This window comes from Plectropomus leopardus, chromosome 5 (assembly GCF_026936395.1).
Source record: "Plectropomus leopardus strain MGB_pleo_1.0 chromosome 5, ASM2693639v1, whole genome shotgun sequence".
In the NCBI taxonomy this organism is placed as follows: Eukaryota; Metazoa; Chordata; class Actinopteri; order Perciformes; family Serranidae; genus Plectropomus; species Plectropomus leopardus.
The window spans coordinates 19,361,396-19,375,447 of record NC_142180.1 but is presented as its reverse complement, the minus strand read 5'-3'; the positions used below and the strand labels follow the sequence as shown (position 1 = coordinate 19,375,447).

General features: G+C 38.4%; 1 protein-coding gene across 1 annotated transcript in view; it reads left to right on the top strand.

Annotated features, from left to right (window-relative positions):
* Positions 1-3,558: 3,558 nt before the first annotated feature.
* The window catches only part of rnf13 (ring finger protein 13), a 52,524-nt gene continuing 42,030 nt past the window's right edge, over positions 3,559-14,052 (top strand). The window contains exons 1-3 of the mRNA XM_042515952.2: positions 3,559-3,796; positions 7,709-7,971; positions 8,278-8,358. Of these exons, the coding sequence (XP_042371886.1) occupies positions 7,858-7,971; positions 8,278-8,358 (195 nt within the window). The 5' untranslated portion in view covers positions 3,559-3,796; positions 7,709-7,857. The remainder of the gene's footprint in view (positions 3,797-7,708; positions 7,972-8,277; positions 8,359-14,052) is intronic.

The following is a 14,052-nucleotide window of genomic DNA, read 5'->3' as shown; positions in this document are numbered from 1 at the left end:
AGGATGTTAAACGATGACAAAGGGACACGCACACATCCTTACCACTGTCAGCTTTTACACAGGGTTGCCTGGTGATGAGCCTGGAATGTGTCCCAACACTATAAACTGACTAACAGGGATAAACTAAAGATCTCAACCATAAAGTCATCTCCCTCCGAGGTGCAGCTCACATGGGAACATCTTGATCCATATTAGTGTACCAGTCTGACATGAAATACGCTCGCTCTAACAAGCACGTCTTTGATGAGAAGTAATCCCAAGTAATGAATGTGTATGCAGTAAGATGCTAATTTTAGCAACTCTAAAGGAAAAACATGAAGAATATTTTGAAGTGACTGCAGGTCCCTCAACTTATAGATCTGACATAAAAACAGAAAAAACAAGTATGTGGTAAGTCTAAAGGTTGGAAGCAATACTACTGCCATTATTAAACTGATTCAAAAGTTGTGGTGGCAGGTTAACCAATTTCTCCCATAAAAGGGTCTTTATTTTGACCAAAAACACATAGTTTAATGCCAAAACTGCACTGCAATCATCTGTTTATGTAAAGCATTTTTAAGAGGGGGAAAGCTTCTTAAGTGTAGGCCTACGGCAAAGATGCACTTCAGCATCCTCTCTCAATGTGCATCATTATAAGCTGATAGTATTTACTGAAAATCCCAATACAGCTCCAAATCTCTAAACCCTTTTCATGTTTTAATACCTTTATCAGACATCGGATGGCACTGCCACTTGTGATGCCCACGTCGCACAGAGCCCAGCTGTCCTGCAGCACTGCACCGCCAAAGCTCAGCTCCAGGTACTGCTGCTGCTTGTCATCTGAGAGTTGGACCAGAAACTTATCCTGCAGAATGAGACAGTGAGGAAACTTTTGGGTCTTGATAGACCATGTTCATTGTCTGTAGCTTAATTTGCTTTTCCATGTGAGCTGAATAAAAGATGTCTCCAGTGATGAGAGATTAGTGCTTTTTTTTCCACATAGACAATAACACTTTTGTCATGCATAATATTTCACAATTACAAGTAATAAATGTGATAAATCCTCAAACACTTTCTTTTGCCTCCACTGATAAGTCCACGTCGTCAGGCACACTTCCAAAATGCAGTCAAAATTTGTCCAGAAAAGAAGGTCCGATAACAGGGATGGCACAGGGCAACTGCTATAGCTTTTGATTACCTTCATCATCTGCTTCATGGCCCCCACAGTCTGATGTGGAAGGACATCAAACTGCTCACAGGAATCTTCAAAGCACATGAAGACCCTCATGGTGGGGACATCAGTCCTCTGGTTGTTTGAGTCCTCTGTGGTGCTCTGGTTGGATGAAGGAGGGTGTGTGGTGAGTGTGTCAGAGGCAAAGTTTTGTAGAGAGGGGGCAGGAGTTAGGTGGGTTTTGGCAGGCATGCTACTTGAGGATCTAACAAGACAACAAAAAAACAATGCTTTTCCATGCAGATTATTTGATAATTACTTCTAAAAAATGATGCTTAAATGCAAAATCAGAAGTTGATTAACCTTTTTGGCTTGGTGACATGGAGTCTTCAGAGTTTATCTATTTGGACTTTGGAAAGGGTTATTTTATAGGTAGAATATCCCATATTACCCCACAGACAGGGCTTTAAACATTGTTAAACAGGAATATGTTAAAGTGCAATAAACACGCATAGTAAAAGGGTGAAAAAACACGTGGGACTGGTCATGACATGTTATAAGCCTACACTATAAGTATGCAAGTTTATTTCTTGTCTCTTGTCGATTTGTATTTTGGCACTCGTTTAAGAGTTAGTAACTCATAGCTCTTTATTGTGTTATGCTCACCCTTAAGCAACAATACTAAACGAAACAATTATAACAAGTCTCAAATTACTTTAGAGACAGTAAAAAAAACAACCACTCATGATACAAAAGTATACACGCTTATACTTTGATTCCCTTGTAAATGAAGAAAAATATACTGGCATTTCTCAGCATTCAGACATGTAGTAATAAAATGTGTTGCACATGACAATTGCCAGTTATTTAGTCATGTGCCATCTGTACACCTGACCTGCCTCTGTTTTAACAGCTGCAATTACACTTTACATACATGCCTGGTCACAAAGTTCAGGTGCAGTTATATAGTTATTATCAGAAGAGGACATAGGTAAAAGCATTACAGGAGAAGTAGTACATTAGTGTATCTGACACTAGAACTATTTGTGGAGAGGGACAAACTCAGAAGACAAAAAGTTCAAGAATCACAGTCTTAGAAAAAAGTCTCAGGTGCAAATGGCAGCATCTTGTTTACTATTCTATTTAAACATGTTATTACAATTTAATATATAATATAACTTGCAATAAGTTGAGTGTGAACAGTTTTATTTGTGACACACAGTTGGAAATAACCCCAACCCCAACAAAGCCTGACGTCAGTTCTCTGCTCTGCCTTTTAGTGAGAAATAAAAGGACCTGTTTCACACACTGTGTTGGAGGAACATTGTAGAAACCTGAAATGTTCTTTAGTTTTATAGGGGTCTGCTATTTTGCATTTGACCTTTTAAAGTCTGAGGCTGTCCACAAAGTTTTTGTGCAGTCTTGGCTTGGGTCACACAGTGCCTCAGTTTCTCAAGGATCAACACCTGCAAGTTGTGATTTTTTCCCCCCACACATCAGAACCCAAATGAAATCTAGATTTAGAAATGTAGATGAATGTTGTAGGATGTAGTATAGTATATATTTCAAGTCTATTGTTTCTTAATTTTGGGTAATTTTTAATGCTATAATTTAATGCTATGATTTGAATGGACCCTCTGTGGAAAATAATTTTATAGTGCTGATATCTATGGCTTTATCTTAAGAGTATTTATTTTCATGTTCTATAACCAGCATTGGTTGATTAGGAGGGAGCATAATTAATAATAATAAAAATATGACAGAGATACTCAAAAAAGTACAATAACAGGACAAATATGTACAGTGTAACTGTTTCAGAATAACAAAGCTGAACAGTTTTGTGCAGAGGTGTGCAAAAATGGGAATGTGTAAAATAAAAGTCCAAAGTGTGCGTTAATGTAACGCATGCAGAACTCCACAATGGTAATATAGCTGTACCTTAATAAAGTTTACTACCATATCTTCCGCATCTGGTTGTTGGTCATTATATAAAAAGGCTTGAACTCGAACATAAACTAAAAAGACACAAAGGATCTCCTAAAAAAAATGCCATCCATTTACTATAGAGGGTGCTAGAGATTTAAAAGTGTCAACTGTTTTCAAGACTTTTTTTTTTTCAAGGGAGGGGGAGGGTGTCAACATTTGTGCTGATGGAAAGAAAAAAATATAGCTTACTTTATTCCACTGAAAATATACAGTTTCTGTACATGGTCTTGGTGTTTCTAAAGCACCAGTGCAGCTGTAACAAAGCTGTAAATATGGGCTGGCTGCTCCTTTCAGCCAGTTCGTGTTATGCGACTGTAAAAGGCAGTAAAGAGTTGTGTGTGCCATCACGTGGATATGTTTACGTCTGGAGTCACTTCCGGAATAGCATTATTGACAGGTGTTTTGTCCAATCGGACGCTGAGTGAGGAGCGGTGCATGTGGCGGAAGTCAGCGCTCTCACATGAAAGAAGAAGCTAGCGGACGGGATTAAACTGTAACGTTTATGTACATATTCTCTCACCAAACGTTCAAACGGGATGAAGTCCAGCCGCGATCGCCACTGTTGTACATGTTTCTTGGCACGATACATTGCGGAGGAGAGCGATGTCACTGCCAGCAGCTAAATTCCCGGACAATATAAACCTCCAGGCAGCGATAAAGGTAAACACCCACGACAAACCAGCTAGCTACCCATGTTAGCATCATGCTAACGCGGGTACAGGACGCTCTGTTTTTGTTGCTGTCTGCACATCTTTAAGACTGTCTACTCTAGATCGCTTTTATTTAAGACTATATCTATACACTGAAAGAACTGCAACTATTTGAAAAAGCTTGACATTAAAGCGATCGACGATATTTGTAAAAGCAGCTCGATGTGTAAACAGTAACCCTACATTAATCTCAAAGATTTGGGGTTGTAGTTCAACGCAATTTTCTGAAGTCTGATTACTGTTGATAATGTTGATATCATTAAATATTAAAACACATCGGGGTGTAGATGTAGGCATTTCTCTATTCAGTTACCTCCTAGCATTTTTTCCTAATACAGTGTGATAACTGTCATTTGATATTTAGTCATCTGCTCTCAGATGTCATTGAGTGTTGCTTTCACTTCCCCTTTGATTCTTTGTCATCACAAAGACCCTGTCCTGTCTCAGCCAGTTTTGGTGACATGGTTAGTGCATCCAGCCTTGTGCAAGACATTGCCATTATTTTTTTATTTTATCTCTCTTGTCATTATCATTGACATTTATTCTGTGTTTTATCCTTTGTGCAGTTTACATTGCTCTTTATTATACTGTGCAACATTATTGTGATTGCCGAGGCTGGTGCAATATTAAAGGGCAGTTGCAAGACATGAAAGCCATGTAACATTTGTTCCTCATTTTAGTGACATCTAATTCATGTCATAAAGACCGTCTTTTGGTTTTGTGTGTGTCTTACCTTGCTGTATTGATTTATTGTCTCTTTAGTATAGCTGTGATTGGAGCTTTGCATAGTACTGTAGCCCAAGATGAATTTCCTTTAGGGGACACTAAAGTTGATCTCTATCTTGATCTAATAATCATTTGCAGAACTGGCATTTGACTCATACATGTAAGCTGCTGTCTTACTGAGAATTAACTTAAGTAACGCCCAAATGCCCTTTGAAAACATGTTCATGACATGCTGCATGACACTGAGGTTTAGTACAAGTAAACACAAGGGCTGGGCAGTGTGATGATGTGAAATGTTAGACCAAATTGAGATTTGTTAACTGTCAGAGATTTAAAATAAATGTTATATAATTCAGAATAAGAATTGGTAAATTAGGGTTTTCACTTACAAGGAATTTGCTTTGGTCTTCGATGCATACTTTAAACATACAATAAACACATTTAGAGATATAATAAAGACAAAATACTGCAGTCAAAAACATAAATATAAAATAGTAATCATAATCATATATATATATTATCATGCAGCCCTAATTACGATTGGGCATTACTGTACTTCCCCAACTCCTTCTCTCTAAACCCAAACCCACTAATGCTGATTATAATTAGATGGCTGGCTTTTTTTTCTAATCTCAATTTAGGAAATCAGGTTATGCCCTCATAGAGTGACATGCTTTACTGAAAGTGCTCAGTATGTAAGACCGTAAGACCGTGTTTCATGGTGAGTGGTAGCAGCAGCATTAGTAGAACAGTAGGGATGGAAAATTATGTAAAGAAGCCTCATGCCCATTTTCACACAGACTTGATTAAGGCTTGGAATTGATTCTCATTACTTTTAAAGTGAATTATGCAGTTTGGACAGATAAAGCAGGTGTAATTTCATTCAGAGATAAAGGTTTTCTTGTATTTAGCTGGGGTTGAAAGACACAGTTAATTGCTGCTATTTAAATGCATTTTTTAAATATTTATTTTTGCCATAAAAATATGCTTTTTTTTAAAAATATGACAATGTTATGTTAATTTAGAAGTGCATATTTCAAAAAGATATTTGCAAAAACTTGGTGACAGTTAGCATCTTACAGTTAGCACCTGAAAGAAAATGTTTCACAAAAATGAATGTCAACATATTTTTCAAATTTAAAGTGAAGTACTTTAGAAATTCCAGATGCTTAGATGCGGTGTAGTTTTTAATAATAAATAAGGACAGGTGCTGCCAAAGCTGTTTTTCAGTCCCCATCTATTTGAAGCATTTCTGCTATTGTACAATATATAAAGCAGACAAATGGTGGCATCGCACATACCGTGGTGCATTGATCTGATAATAAAACTTTCTTTTTTCCTCAAAATGTACACAACAAACCATGTAATCCTGAAACACTATTCACCTACTTTGCAGCTTGATAACACAGCTTAGTGGTCTAAAGCCTGGCTTTTGTTTTCTCCTGACCTGATCACATGCTGCCCTCCTCTTTGTAAACTTGCTGTGCTGCTGTGATGTTAGGCCTGAAGCTGACTTCAGTGTTTTTGGAGTGACTGGCCAGTTAAGAAACATAACAGACTGAAACAGGAAGCCTCTCAGAAGCTAGCAGCAAGGCTGTCCTTAAACTATAGTCACAATAGCTTTATCATTATCATTATTTAAATATCAGTATTTCACTGTAGGAAAGATGGTCTTTTCATAAAGCTGGGCTGTCTATGGAAAGATGGTCATACTTTTCAAAATGGTACTACAAGAACAGAGAAAAACACATTGACATTCACTTTTGATAAGGAGGTAGAAAACCAACAACAACCAGAATCCACTGCACCACACTGCAACAATGAAATTTCCACTGGTGGATGATGTAATGCAATCTTGGCCGTTTTGACACTGGAACTAATATGTCGGCAGCCTCATAACAAACAATCTGAAATTACTGTTAAACAGTAAGCTAAAATATGTTTTCTATAAGGTTTGAGGTGAGAAATAGGCAACACGGTAAAATAATCTATGCTTATATTTGATCAGCAGTGCTTTTCCATTTGAGCATAGTTTTTTAGGCCTCCACAATACAGGAAGCAGTATGGTCTCTGTTAAAAAATGCTCAAAATACCGCCAAACAGGGCACTCATAAAAAATGTTTCTGAAGACGTTTTAAGGCAAGAAATAGACAATACACTAACACAGTCTTGCTTTGTATTTGATCAGCACTATATAGTTTTACTGTATGATCTGAGTTTGAGAGGGACAGAGGGGCGGATCTCTCTCTTGATCCACTTCTATACTTATCGTGTCGGTGGCAGGCATACAAAAATGCAGAAGTACAATCTGTAGCAAGAGGAACAGCCCAAGAGTCAGCAAAAATCCAAGTTGAGACGAGACAAGCAGGGAGATCTGGGCGCTGGTAAGATGGAGGGAAGTTAACCACGGTTAATTTATACTACCACATTATTATTATGCAAAGCTGGTTGAAAAGTGGCAAAGTATTCCTCTAATGGACATTTACTGTAAGGGGTATATTCTTTAAATGAAAAAGTAGTAAAAGCGAGAAACACCATTCAAGACAGAGAAGTGATCTGATACTGATACTTCACAGCACTTCTCAGATAGTCTGTTTGTATAACTTATCAAATCAGAACAGCTGAAAGAAAGCTTGATAAAGGGGTATCATCGATGTGTCCAAGTCCAGAATATCAGCTCTGCTTTCACGCTGTTGCAGAAGATTGAATTCAGTACTAAAACATATGATTCATGTGTTCTGCCAGCTGAAAAACCACTAAAATCCACTTCCCATGAGCTTAAAGAGGGCGTACACATGTGGAGCAAGATAATCGAAAAACCAGATGTAGGACTGGAATAGACCTATCTCGGACAGTGCTCTGCTGCAACAAGTGGCTTGAGTCATACACCTGGAAATAGCATTAAAAAGTCCAACATGTCGCCAGCCGAATCCCTGTACAGCTAAATCTGTTTTATCAAATTGGCGTAAGGAGCAAAATGTGTTTTATATTTTTCACTTAACATTGCAACAATGATAGATAACCAAAAGACATCACACCTGCATAAAATTTATTCAATTTAAATCAGGAAATGTAAACACTATTTTATCACTTTCTGCGAGTTAAGGCTTTACATAAACATTGGTGTCTTTTGTAGGTGTGACAACAAGAGGCGGTGTACAGCAGCTCCACTGCAAGCCAGTGTGCGTGGTCATCCGTGTGTGTGTGTGTGTGTGTGTGTGTTTATGGTTGTGTATGTTTATGAGTGACTGGCACAACAGCTGGGGGTTGTAACGTGATGCCAAGATGCTGCTGTCCCTGGGAATGCTGATGCTGTCGGCCACGCAGATTTACACCATTTTCACTGTTCAGCTCTTCGCCTTCCTCAATCTGCTGCCTGTGGAGGCCGATATTGCCGCGGTGAGTAATGCTTAGTGCATGTAGGGTCATACATAGACACTATCAACAATAATGTGACAGTGTATTACAGTTGCACCCCTGTCTATGCAGAAACACACCTCCAATGAGGTGTTTGTTACTTTTTTTTCGAGGCCTGTGTTTTGTTTCTATACATCCTAATAGTCAAAAAAGACTTGGTAAAGCTTTATTTTGGGGATGACTACCTTTCTCACTTAGATAACTAAAGATCTGTTTGGTTGATGGTGATGAAGCCGCAGCCTCCATAATCAAATCAAAAGTCAATAAACTTCATTTTCCATCTTTCAGTACTCATTTGACAACAAAACAGAGACATTTGAGGACCTGCCTGCACGGTTTGGTTATCGGCTACCCAGCGATGGACTGAAGGTGAGTGCAGAAGAGTCAGAGATGTTTGTCTGATAAAATAGTCATTTGATTTGTTTGTAGACTAAAAGGCAAGTCCCTACAAATCTTTTCAAGGTTTATATGATCACATAATTTTCCCGGCATTTTTCCACTTTACAGCTCCACTGAATTAAAGTTTAGCCATTAAAACATAAATAATAATAAGAATATGAATAATAAATACATGCCATATAAATGCAAAAATTTGTATATATTATTTTTGCATTTGTGATTAAGTTGTTTTCACCACTTTAGGGAAACAGGCTGTGAAAGCCTGTATCCAGATATAAATAAAAAGGCAGCTTCACTATTAAAGGACTGAATTAGGACTTGCTGTCACTCGCAAAATGGTTTCAGAATAATTCAGAATGGTTAATATTTAAGTGTATTTATTTGTTTAAACATCATTTGCAGTAACAAACACAGGGTGATATACAGATAGGAAGGCTGGGGTGGGTAAAGGTTAATAATATACAGAAAACTGAAATAGAGAGATTACCTGTAGATGTGCATGGAGAGGATGCAAATAATTACTGTAGGGAAGCAGCTATGTGAAGATGGTTCGGTCAAAAAAGTGTTTGACTCATTAATGAGTCAGGTACAATTTTGGTTTTCAAGTCCATTCAAATGGCAGCATATACAGTATGTGGGACCCTGAAAGGGGTCGACTCTGTTGTTAATAAATAACAACATAATTTAATGTTAGCTATGTCATGCTAAAAGATAGATCTATGACTGTGTGTGCACCTGCACAGACTCTCCCTGGTACGGAACTCACACTACCGCAGCAAACAGCTACAACACATACAGTCTGTGGTTTGGTGAAGTCTAGTACGGTGTATTGACAGAGTTGGCAGTTAAATGTGCAGAGATGCCACAAAGATGTTGGAATGTGCGGCTATACTTCACTCCATTCACATTATTAGTTTCAAATGAAGTATTCTATTATATCAGTATGACTTTAAAGGTACTGGTATAGTTATATTTAAAACAACACCCAGCCCTATTCATCCAGCAGCACTTCATTATGACAGAGGAGCACACAAAGTAGATCTGTTGTATTCAAATTACACTCTGGTTGGACTTTAATGAAGCTCAGTCAAAGTTTCATAACATGTAATGATGTAATCCCAAACGTTACCGCTCTGTGTCGAGGGATTGTAATAAATGTGTGTTGTTGTGATGTTTCTGTGTCTAACCCCCCCGCCCAGCAGCCCGCAAACTGCTTGATCCACAAAGCTCCCAAACAGAAGGGATGATTCATGTCTGCTATCTAAGCTGGTCATTGTGGCAGTTGTTGTTGTACAAACGCTTTTGGGGGCACAGAAACAAAGTGATGGCAAAGTCCTAAAGTATATGACTTGTTTTGTGTTTGTGTACATGTGCAGGCTAAAGTATATGACTTGTTTTGTGTTTGTGTACATGTGCAGGTTAAGTACAGTGTATTTGGACTCTCATAATTACTGCCACTTATCTGAATTTAAGGGTTCTATGTTTAGCATCAGTACACCATTATGGTAGTCCCACAACATAATTTTGGCTCTGTCACATGAGTTGTGATCTCATGGTATATTTTAGGCATCAGGGCTCTGGTTGAGATGGTTGGTAGCATTGGTCTCTCAACGTGAAGTTTGAAGACACTAAAGGTGAACAGACCCTTGGAGTGTTTCTACTTACAATTTGCAACTGCCTACGTCAAACAAAGTAAATTGAAGCAACAGCAGTGGGAATACCACCTCTCTTTAAACATTAAGGGTCCTAATTGAACGATCTCTGGTGCATGGTCTAAAGTGCATTTCAAGTGTGTACAACTCCAGTTTCACTTCTACACAATGCATAATCTGGGCGCAATCAATGATGTATCATGTCACCGACCTGCAACCCATATGCATGCCCCTGTGCGTTTAAAAGCGCATTGTAGGGCACATTGTACTATCTGAATAATACACCCTTTAAATAGCAGGAAAATATTGTGCCATTGACTTTAGATCAGGTTTTGTTGGTCAATGGTGAAATCCATTTCTGCTGCTTTGAAATAGCAATGCTCCAAACAATGCGTTTGAAGTAATTTAGTGTTCTATTTCTATATGAATGAACAAATGTTAGGTTCATCTCACATTCACTCTACTCGGCGCTCTGCTGCTCCGTCTCCCCAGACAGGGTGCCAAGAGTTCACTCTGCCACTCCAAGACTGGTGTCCTGTATAACCGAATGGCAAATTTCATCAGTCTTCAAAAGTTTTGAACGGTCCAGTTTGTGCCGGGGTGTACTCTGGCACTCAGAGTAACTTTTTCCAAAAGCACGCTAAGACCTACACACTCATGGGCACCCAGATGTTCGCAAGTACATTTGCTGGTACCTACACAACATGGGAGCTGGTCTGAAACTAGCAGTGACATTTGTGCTGCACTTTACACCACTTTGTGCCTGGTATGAGATGGGGCTTTTTTAAAAAAAGATCTAATATCATAACATTTCAGAAATTTTTGTCATCTTGTCATTTTTAACCCCCTATAAGGGGATGTGGACAGTTTACATTTAAAATATGTGAGTTGAGTCTCAAAGAATTAATTAACTTATTTATTTACTCAGGGTTATTGTTGCAAGAAATACCTGTTAAAAAATGATACAGTACAACATGTAACCATGTTTGTTGATATGGGCCTCACCATAGATAGACTGCTGTGGATGATGTGCCACCAGGCAGATAGCAGAGATTATGGCACACAGTCATGCTGCTCTCTCTGTGTGTTTGAGCATATTAGTCTTATGTAAGATTCTGTGTTACGAAAGCTGAGAAATGACTTAGTCTATGTCACCGCCCACTCTCTCTCTTATATTCTCATCTGATCTCTGCGTCTTAATTTTCACCCCTGCTGTCCCGCTGCGGAGAGGCCGTGTGCCATGCAGACATGCTGCCCTACTCCCTGGGGGCTAAACTCAGTCCGTCCATTTTAAAGTTACCCTCCTCTGCCCTGCCCATGTCTGCTCCTGTCTGAGAGAGCTTGGCAGCGAGTCATTTCAGTTTTGATTTAAAGCTGCACTCAGCAAGATTGTAATGTTAGAATATATCCACATTATCATCCACATTATCATAGGCTAAGGATGACGAGAGAAAAACTTATTCTTATTCTGAATCTTATTTACTAGACAAGCAAAGGATTTGCCGTGTTTGTCAAACAGTGACAATGTTTTTTGGGCACACTGACAAATTCACAGAAAAAGTAAACAATGTCTCACCATACCTACACTGCAGGTATCTTTAGATACTATGCACTCACTGTTTATCTGATGCAGTTTAGATCTCTAAAGACTAAAGGTGAATTCACTTTTCTTTAGGAGGCGTTAGTAGGTTTAGGTATTTGCTCCTAAACCTACTAACACCTCCTAAAGAAAAGTGAAGGTGGGGATGCATTAACTGCATCCCCACCTACTATTTGCGTACTCATTTCCGAAATGCATATGCAATAAGGAAAGAGGATCACCTTGCAAGAAGTCATGCAGATGGCATGAAGACCACAAGGCCTTAGTATATCTGGTGATTTTCAACCAAGTAATTTGTGACTTTGTAATGCTGTTTACAAACTGTACACTGAAAAAAATGGTAACCTTTTCATTGTTATTATAAGATAAACCCAATTTAGATGTTGTAGCCTTGCAATGCTGCAGCTGTATGATGCCCGGAGAAACCTCTGGCATCACAAGGCAGCACAAGACTGTTTGTCTCCGGAGGATTCCCCACAGGGAGTGAGGCTTCAAACAGAGCCCTCCCTGTTTCCACTTACACAACCAGTGCTGTTTACAGTCGCCTCAGGGTCTCAAAGCAAGGCCTCTACAAGCCTGTGCACACCCACAGTATGCAACAGTTGTGCTTTGTTTAATATCAGAGGTGCACATTTTAGTAGTTTTAATTTTGGAGATGAAGGGTCAATAAAAATGCAACATAACAAAACTTGCCAGATTAAAATAAAACCTCACAACTCCAGTCTTTTAGATTTGAAGACACAGTAAGAGTTTTACATTGTGTGTCACAGTCAATATTTGAATCAATGCTGCAGAGAAGTAGTAATTGTATTATTATTGTTTGATAAATTAGTCAAACTGTTGGGTTTGAATGGTGACTAATGAAAAATCTAGATTTGCATCGTAATGACTGTTCTTAAAATTGGTATACACAGTTGAAAGAATCAGTTCCTCTGACTGGAAAAAGGGTTATTGTTGCCTTCCCAAATAGGGGTCTCTCAGTGATTAATTTTGTCTTGCAGTGATTAAAGGTGACTCAAGAGCACGATATGCGGTATCACCATCATATTTTTGTTGTTCTTGCAAATTACTTCATTTTTCCTGATTTTAGTGCTTTATACATAAGCTTTACTGTTAGGCTATTATTAGGTATATTGATGCTATGAAATGACAAAGATGACAATTTTTAAACAAATCAATGCAGAACACGAAGGGGCAATGAAGCGCAGTAAGGCGCGCAGCATTTTTTCAGCTGAGATGCTTTGGTTACGGGTGGTTGCTATGACATGGTATATCTACGGAAATAACAACCTTTTGGGGGTTTTTTGTACAGCATGCAGTTTTTACAATATTTTGATTGATGATTGTTGTAAGATACACAGATTAACGGCTGCACAGCCATGGCATACATGTTGAGTAGTACAAAATGTAGCATTTCTCTCTGAAATAAAGTAACAAAGTAGGAGTACCTCAAAACTAGTACAGTACTTGAGTAAACTTACTTTGTTAGTTTTTACTTTAGTTAGCTCAAATAGTTTTTGTATTGTGTAAACACTAGCAAACACTGACACATGGTGCACAACAACAAAAATGGTTTTAGAGGCAAGTCTTTGCCTCAGCAACTGCAGATACAGCACATGGGTTAAGTGAGAGTACTGGCAGTGGACGTGGTTAAGAACTGTGTAGAAGTGGTTCAGTTTTGTGAGTATTTATTGATATGACCCCGGCCAAGAATTGATACCCATCTTAAAATAACTTTGTTCTCTTTTTGCGGCACATTCTCGGCACACCACTTGGCTTGAAGGCTTTTTGTTTTTATACTGTTTATGTGCCCATTTTCACTTCCACAATTATAGCCTAAGAAGAAATGCTTGCGTTTCCTTTTGGAAAGACTATGTGGTTTGGATGGTTCAGCAACACTCGCTAAGTCTCTGAGGCACAAAAGTTCCCAGTAAAAGATTTAAAAATAAATATGTAAAAAAAAAAAAAAAAAAATCCTTTCCTTGCAACATTAAAGCCGTGGTGTCTGTGCGAGCGGTTGTCCAGAAATCATAAAATACATGGACCTTTACAACACTATCTGTATTTCTAATAGGGTCCTGCTTTAAAATATTTCTGAGTTATTTTGTTACCTTAGAGGCAGCAGAATGGACTTCCTCCTATCTGTTGGGAAATACCAAATTTTGCAAAAACCTCTCTATAGTTATTTCCTCTATTCTAAATCTAAATACATTTAATAGAAGTTGTGGGCATATAAAGAGGTGGCAGGAAACAATCTTGTCTCGTGTATCACACATTGTGCAAAATATGGAAAAAAAAATGCACATCAGGAGGCTGCGAACTTTGAGTGGATAATTATATATCAAGCATTTTGCTTGTTTTTAGTCTCCGGTTGTTCTAGTTTCCTCCCACAATTCAAAGACTTATAGTTTA